This window comes from Mustelus asterias, chromosome X (genome assembly GCF_964213995.1).
Source record: "Mustelus asterias chromosome X, sMusAst1.hap1.1, whole genome shotgun sequence".
NCBI classification, from domain to species: domain Eukaryota; kingdom Metazoa; phylum Chordata; class Chondrichthyes; order Carcharhiniformes; family Triakidae; genus Mustelus; species Mustelus asterias.
Genome location: NC_135834.1, coordinates 8,481,909 through 8,490,627, shown reverse-complemented (window position 1 = coordinate 8,490,627; position 8,719 = coordinate 8,481,909). Strand labels below are relative to the sequence as shown.

Genomic DNA, 8,719 nt, shown 5'->3' with positions numbered 1-8,719 from the left:
GACAAGGGGGACAGTGATGTGTGTGGGTAGTGGGGGGGGGGGTGGATAAGGGGGACAGTGATATGTGTGGGTAGTGGGGGGGTGGATAAGGGGGACAGTGATGTGTGTGGGTAGTGGGGGGGTGGATAAGGGGGACAGTGATATGTGTGGGTAGTGGGGGGGGGGGTGGATAAGGGGGACAGTGATATGTGTGGGTAGTGGGGGGGTGGATAAGGGGGACAGTGATGTGTGTGGGTAGTGGGGGGGTGGACAAGGGGGACAGTGATATGTGTGGGTAGTGGGGGGGTGGACAAGGGGGACAGTGATATGTGTGGGTAGTGGGGGGGTGAATAAGGGGGACAGTGATGTGTGTGTGCACCCTCGCTCCCGCTTTTCGCTCCCGAGCCGCTTTCTCCGCTTTCTGCGTCCCGGGAGCGATCTGACACGGGACAAATTTGTCTCTTCCTGTGCATGCGCAGTTCAGAACTCCGATCCACCCGGTCGCGCTAGGCCCCACCCACAGCGCGAATGGGACCCGCAATTTTTGTTTTTAGGCTGGGTGCGTCTGGGGGGCCTGAAAGCAGATTCCCAAGTCGGATCTGAATTACGCCCAGATTCGGCACTTCAAATGAAAATGGTCAAATCAGGCCCTTCGTGTCCAAAGATGTGCTGGTTGGGGGGATTGGCCATGCTAAAGTGTCCCTCAGTGTACCCGAACAGGAGTGTGGCGACGAAGGGATTTTCACAGTCACTTCATTGAAGTGTTAATGTAAGCCTACTTGTGACACTAATGAATAAACTTAAACTTAAATTGCCCCTTAATATCCAAAGATGTGCAGGTTAGGTGGATTGGCCATGCTAAATTGCCCCTTAATGTCCAAAGATGTGTAGGTTAGGGAGATTGGCCATGCTAAATTGCCCCTTAGTGTCCCAGAATATTAAGTTTAGGTGGATTGGTCATGCTAAATTGCCCTTTAGTGTCCAAAGATGTATGGGTTAGGGGGGATTGGCCATGCTAAATTGCCCTTTAGTGTCCAAAGATGTGCAGGTTAGGTGGATTGGCCATGCTAAATTGCCCTTTCGTGTCCAAAGATGTGTAGGTTAGGGGGATTGGCCGTGCTAAATTGTCCCTTAGTGTCCAAAGATGTGCAGGTTAGGTGGATTAGTGGGCTAAATACACAGAGTTATGGGGATAGAGCAGGGGGTGGGCCTAGGTAAGATGTTCTGTTGGAGAATTGGTGCAGACCCGATGGGCCGAATAGCCTCTTTCTGCACTGTAGGGAGTGTATGGTTCTATGAAAACCTACCTTTTGGCCACCTGATCTTATGTGGCCTCTCAAGCAAAGGCCAGGGTCAGAGGCAACAAGCGGGAAAACCCCATTGCCCTGAATTCGTACACGTTTTTGCTTCTCACCTGGCAAAGCCAACACCTTGGCTTTGCCAGGTGAGAAGACAAAAATATATATCGACATAAGTCGGCATTTTTCAAGATGGCGACTGAATTCGTACACGTTTTTGCTTCTCACCTGGCAAAGCCAACACCTCGGCTGGTGCCATTGGCATCCCGCAGTATCCTGGTGGAGATAACTTGACCGAAAGGTTTGAGCATGTTCTGGAGCTCTTGCTCGTCCATGGTGAGGGGCAGGTTGGAGATGTATAGGTTCGTTGGGTCCTGCTCTTGTTGCTGCAGAGGCAAAACAACAACCCGGTTACAGCCCTGTTAATGCACTGGCTGCCATCTTGTTTCTGTCCCATCACCCCTCCCCACCACCAAGCCCACTCCTGTCAAGTACTCCCACTTGCTGGCCTGAAGGTCAACATCATCCTGGGGTCTCGGATGCTTTCTGCTTTGTCACCCAAACGGCCCATCTTCACCCATGAGCCTCAGTGAAGGGCCGGTGACCTAGTTTTCCCGCCGGCGAGGCCTACAGGCTGAACCGAGCCTGCAAGTTGCCACGGCAACGGGGCCTTCCTGTGGGCCCAACCACCTCGCAGACCGTTGATTATAGTTTTCCAACTGAGCTCGTTAGGCCAGCTGTTTTCTTTGAAACCTTCGCCATCCACGAGGTTGGACTCGAAGGTCGGGGAGGACAAATGAAAGGAAAACTAAGTCGGAGGAGGGAGTGACGAACAAGATTCCTGGGAAGTTTGCGTGAAGCCAAACAGTTGGGTACTGCTGCTGAGGGCACCCCACCCTCTGCAAGAGGCAGCGTTTCACTTCACCAACGTCTGAGACCTTTGTGTGGCCACAGATGCACCATAGAAAGCATTCTTTCTGGTTGTATCACAGCTTGGTATGGGCTCCTGCTCTGCCCAAGACCGCAAGAAACTACAAAAGGGTTGTGAATGTAGCCCAATCCATCACGCAAACCAGCCTCCCATCCATTGACTCTGTCTGAACTTCCCACTGCCTCGGCAAAGCAGTCAGCATAATCAAGGATCCCACGCACCGCGGACATTCTCTCTTCCACCTTCTTCCGTCGGGAAAAAGATACAAAAGTCTGAGGTCACGTACCAACCGACTCAAGAACAGCTTCTTCCCTGCTGCTGTCAGACTTTTGAATGGACCTATTTTGCATTCAGCTGATCTTTCTCTACACCCTAGCTATGACTGTAACACTACATTCTGCACTCTCTCCTTTCCTTCTCTATGAACAGTATGCTTTGTATAGCGCGCAAGAAACAATACTTTTCACTGTATCCCAATACATGGGACAATAATAAATCAAATCAAATATTAAGTTGATCTTTCTCTACACCCTAGCTATGACTGTAACACTATATTCTGCACTCTCTCCTTTCCTTCTCCCCTATGTACTCTATGAACGGTATGCTTTGTCTGTATAGGGCGCAAGAAACAATACTTTTCCCTGTATCCCAATACATGTGGCAATAATAAATCAAATCAAAATCAAACATTAAGTTGATCTTTCTCTACACCCTAGCTATGACTGTAACACTACATTCTGCACTCTCCCCTTTCCTTCTCTATGAACGGTATGCTTTGTCTGTATAGCGCGCAAGAAACAATACTTTTCACTGTATCCCAATACATGTGACAATAATAAATCAAATCAAATATTAAGCTGATCTTTCTCTACACCCTAGCTATGACTGTAACACCACATTCTGCACCCTCTCCTTTCCTTCTCCCCTATGTACTCTATGAACAGTATGCTTTATCTGTATAGCGCGCAAGAAATAATACTTTTCACTGTATCCCAATACATGTGACAATAATAAATCAAATCAAATCAGCGACTCTCTTGCAGCATTACCCCACCCTCACTTGATGGCCATACACACACGTTTCCCCAGTGCAAGTCACTGGGTAGCAATCAGGAATACTGTTCCCTACTTCGGAGGCCAGTAGCAGCACTAGTGACTTGGCGGAGAAAGTGTCCAGTTGGAGGCCTGAATCCAACTGGGGATGTTTTCAGTCCACCGTCGCCCCCAAGCTGACAAATGCTACTCCACCGTGACCGGAAGTGAAGGAAGAACCATTAGCGTGACACATTTGATTTCAATGTGTGCGTATCTGTTCGCGGTGGGGGAAGGGTGAGGAGGCGGGGGCGGGGGGGGGGGGGGTGGAATTCTGTTGCTAGTCTACCAAAACATCCACCACTGTCCAAAATGAACTGAAACCAAACAACGCCCACTAACTTCTTCAGGAATCCCGCAAACAGCAATGATTTGGCCATGATTTTGGATTGTCCTCTTCAGTATTTACCTCCTCTGCACTTGGCAAAGAAACGATATTTGCTCAGTTATTTACTCCAGCCCTGTGACACATGCATGCCCTGCCTCCTATAAGCCAGCTAGCGCTCATTACGGGACTGTTACAAACTGTCACGCACTCCCTCCACACCCGTTACAGGGCCTTGACATACTCATCGCACCTTTAGGTTTTTTTCTTAAGAAAAAAAAAGAGACATGCTGTCGAAGTTTTGTGCCGAGCACTCATCAGATTCGCAAGAATGTCAAATCTCAATCATAATTTATACTTCAGGGGAAAAAGGTTGGCAAGTCGACTCTTTGAACTTTGGCATTCTTGCATCTGTCCTGATGAGTGCAAGAGGAAAAGCTTCGACAGCACGTCTCTTTTTCACAGCAATGCTCCCAAGTTCAGTCCTACCAAATGTTTTTTAGGAACATTTAAGCGGTTATTGGATAGGCACATGGAGCACACCAGGATGGTAGGGAGTGGGATAGCTTGATCTTGGTTTCAGATGAAGGTCGGCACAACATCGTGGGCCGAAGGGCCTGTTCTGTGCTGTACTGTTCTATGTTCTATGTAAGCAACTAAATTTAAGAGTTATCAGCCAGGATTTTAGGGTTCCGCCACGGTGTCTCCCTCCCTGGGGGAATGCGGCGTCCATTTAAATTGCCGTTTACTTCGGTGAGACCGTAATACCTCACTGGGCACGAGGGGCCGTAGAATCCTGGCCATTATACACAAAATTTGCATGTTATGGGGTTATTCTGTGTATGCGTGTTACATCACTGAGGCAAGCCCATGAAAAGTAGTAGATTGGTAATGAAGTAGTTTGGGACAACTGGGAAGTGGGGCTGTGACAAGCACACATTTCCATTCTTAGTCCACACTCGTGGCTAATCACCTTACCCTCCCATCGAAGACCATCCCTCTAATCCCCCAACCCTCCCATCGAAGACCATCCCTCTAATCCGCTAACTCTCCATTGAAGACCATCCCTCTAATCCCCCAACCCTCCCATCGAAGACCATCCCTCTAATCCCCTAACTCTCCATTGAAGACCATCCCTCTAATCCCCTAACTCTCCATCGAAGACCATCCCTCTAATCCCCTAACTCTCCATCAAAGACCATCCCTCTAATCCCCTAACCCTCCCATCGAAGACTATCCCTCTAATCCCCTAACTCTCCCAACGACCATCCCTCTACTCCCCTAACTCTCCATCAAAGACCATCCCTCTAACTCCCTAACTCTCCCATCGAAGACCATCCCTCTAATCCCCTAACTCTCCATCAAAGACCATCCCTCTAATCCCCTAACCCTCCCATCGAAGACTATCCCTCTAATCCCCTAACTCTCCCAACGACCATCCCTCTACTCCCCTAACTCTCCATCAAAGACCATCCCTCTAACTCCCTAACTCTCCCATCGAAGACCATCCCTCTAATCCCCTAACTCTCCATCAAAGACCATCCCTCCAATCCCCTTACTCTCCCATCGAAGACCATCCCTCTAATCCCCTAACTCTTCATTCGAAGACCATGTCCCTTAGCCTTCCTATCGAAACCCATTCCCCTCGGCATCCACCATCGCCCATCCAACACTCCTAGTTATAACACAGTTCTATTTGAAGAAACCAGTGTGTATGACCTTGAGGACGGCACGGTGGCACAGTGGTTAGCACTGCTGCCTCACAGCCCCAGGGACCCAGGTTCGATTCCCGGCTTGGGTCACTGTCTGCACGGAGTCAGCACATTCTCCCCGTGTCTGCGTGGGTTTCCTCCGGGTGCTCCGGTTTCCCCCCACAGTCCAAGGATGTGTAGATTAGGTGGATTGGCCATGCTAAATTGTCCCTAAGTGTCCAAAGATATGTGGGTTAAGTGGATTGGCCATGCTAAATTGTCCCTAAGTGTCCAAAGATATGTGGGTTAAGTGGATTGGCCATGCTAAATTGCCCCTTAACGTCAGGGAGACTAGCTATGGGGTTACGGGGATAGGGCCTGGGATTGTGGTCGGTGCAGACTCGATGGGCCGAATGGCCTCTTTCTGCACTGTAGATTCGATGACCTTCTACGTGTTGGCTCTGGTATAACGGGTATTCCCTGGTTACCTCTCTGGGTGGCATTAAGCCCTGGCAGAGAGGCAACCAGCCATGCACAAGATCGAATGTGGGCACTGGCTTGCAGGGCATAAGGGGGCAAGAGCTGTAACGTTCTTAAATACTCTTTAAAAAAAAAGTATTTTTTTTTTTAAATCCCATGCGGATTAGCGGGAAGATTCAGATATCAGCTTCCCGGCAACCTGGAAGAAAACACTTCCTGTCAGTTTGTGGTATCAGAGGCAGCCATTTTTAATTGTGCCCAGGACACACTAATCTGATTGGGCAACAAAAGAGTTAACAGTTTCTCAACACGGCATTTCCTGGAACACATTGCTCGGGGGTGGGGAGGTTGCAGGGGCTGAGAGAGTGAGAGAGAAAGAGGAGGGAGTGGGAGGGAAGAAAATCTCCCAACGCTCGGTTAAAGCCTGAGCAAATGTTTCCCCGCTGGCCACAGCAGGGACACTTCCCAGCTGCTCCGAGTGACAGCTTCATTCTCGTGCATGCAACCCGTGGCGAATGCTTGATTAACAATTCTTGGAAAAGGAAAGGATCTTTGCCTCCTGTTCCAAGAATCCAGGAAGGCAGCCATTTGAGACTTCAAACACCGAGGTTTCAACTATGCAAAAGAAAGCTCTGGCTTGTTTCGAAGTTGTACTTGCCCGGACGTTAACGCCCTTTCAACTCTGACCCCCTTGCCCCTCATTCGCCCTCCGCCACCCCCCCCCCCCCCCCCCCCCCACCCCCCACCCACTCTCCCTGCATTCCTTTGGCATGTTCCTTTACCTCTTCAGACGTACAAATATAGCTTGTTAGCAGCTTTTGTCTGCTTTCACTCAGGCCGTGTTAGAACTGTGACTGTTAACTGGCAAAGCATCATCTTGGATTGTTGGATTGGGAATGGAGTCTACCAGATGTCCCGACTGCGCTTGGGTGCTGCTTTGTTAATTTTCTTTCTTAATCTTCTCTTTAACTCCCCCCCCCCCCCCGCCACCGTCCCCGCAAGGTAGCAGGGGAATCAAGCTCTACCTCACTCTTTTAACCCCACTATCATGCACAAACACTGAGCGATGATCAGCACTGCTGGGGTGGCAAACTTGGCAGCTTTGAGACTTCCTGGCAGTGGTGCAGACAGGCATTTGGCACCAGCCTTTGTTTATTTATTATTTTAGATTTTATTTATTAGTGTCACAAGTAGGTTTACATTAACACTGCAATGAAGTTACTGTGGAAATCCCTCAGTCGCCTGTTCGAGTACACTGAGGGAGAATTTAGCATGGTCAATGCACCCTAACCAGCACGTCTTTCGGAGCGTGGGAGGAAACCGGAGCACCCGAAGGAAACCCATGCAGACATGGGGAGAATGTGCAAACTCCACACAGACAGTGACCCGAGCCGGGATTCGAACCCGGGTCCCTGGCGCTGTGAGGCAGCAGTGCTAACCACCGTGCCGGGAGCGGTCAAGTCTTCTTCCTTTCTTGGCCAAGCGGGGGGCACCAGTTTTTGGTAGATGACTGTTCAGAGTGGCGTTCGGTCAAATTTCACCTGACTGAAGAAATGTGGAGCCACAAGCCTGGCCTAGAATAGAGATGATTGGGTAACATCCCCCCGGCCAGGCCATTGGTTGGTGCCAGGGAGGGTTGGGGGGGTTAATATTTGCTCCGAGGTCAAATATTAGCCTCGCCTCTCGCTCCAGTGAATCCGGCTCGAAAGGCAAGGGTGGCCTGATGCAGGCGAACAGCCTGCCAATCGACACTCGCTCTCCCCGGGGGAAAAACAGCAGGGTGAAACAGCACCGTGGGACTTGCCGGTTCAACCTCTGAAAGATGCCAGCCATGTTCCTGGCTTCGAGCGCGCCTTTGAACTCTGCACCAGCCAGGCCACGGTGCTGCAGAGTCTGTGCGGGCCCGAGGGAGGATTTTGGGGGAAATGCAATCCCACAACTCCCCTCCGAGTCGAAAGGCTGCAGGGAGGCGTTTGATCTCTGCCAGAGGAAACAGCGATGGGTGTGACACAAACCCGCCGCTGCAGTGAGCCACCTGAACAAACACACAGGCGTGCTGGACTCGGAGATTAAGAATTGCCTGGCGGAAGGATCCGTCTCTGTGCTGCCACCACCACCCCCCACCAGCCCATTTCCCATCTGTTCACTTCAAGCAGGTGGAAAATCTCCCTCTGGATAATTCCTGAACAGAATCAGCTCCAATTACCGAAGAGTTCAGGAATTCAGCACAAAGTGTTTGACTATCGGCCTCCAGTGCACATGTTCTCATGCTGTCTTGTGGGGAGAGTGAGGCGGGGGCAGATTTTGAAACTAACCCACCGTTAAAACAGCCTCAAAATAAAGGGGGGTCGGTTTAAGACAGAGTTGAGGAGGAACTTCTTCTCCCAGAGGGTGGTGAATCTCTGGAATTCTCTGCCCACTGAGGTGGTGGAGGCTACCTCGCTGAATATGTTTAAAGCGCGGATGGATGGATTCCTGATCGGTAAGGGAATTAAGGGTTATGGGGATCAGGCGGGTAAGTGGTACTGATCCACGTCAGATCAGCCATGATCTTATTGAATGGCGGGGCAGGCTCGAGGGGCCAGATGGCCTACTCCTGCTCCTATTTCTTATGTTCTTATGTGGGCGTCACTGGCTGGGCCAGCATTTGTTGCCCGTCCCCGGTTGCCCGAGGGCAGGTGAGAGTCAACCACATTGACTCCCCCACATTGTGCGGCACGGTGGCACAGTGGTTAGCACTGCTGCCTCACAGCGCCAGGGACCCGGGTTCGATTCCCGGCTTGGGTCACCGTCTGTGCGGAGTCTGCACGTTCTCCCCGTGTCTGCGTGGGTTTCCTCCGGGTGCTCCGGTTTCCTCCCACAGTCTGAAACACGTGAGGTGCATCGGCCGTGCTAAATTCTCCCTCAGTGTGCCCGAACAGGA

At 50.7% G+C, this 8,719-nt stretch overlaps 1 protein-coding gene across 1 annotated transcript in view; it reads right to left on the bottom strand.

Annotated features, from left to right (window-relative positions):
* Positions 1–1,501: 1,501 nt before the first annotated feature.
* The window catches only part of LOC144481837 (RNA-binding motif, single-stranded-interacting protein 3-like), a 144,217-nt gene continuing 136,999 nt past the window's right edge, over positions 1,502–8,719 (bottom strand). Inside the window, exon 7 of the mRNA XM_078200990.1 lies at positions 1,502–1,663. Within this exon, the coding sequence (XP_078057116.1) occupies positions 1,502–1,663 (162 nt within the window). The remainder of the gene's footprint in view (positions 1,664–8,719) is intronic.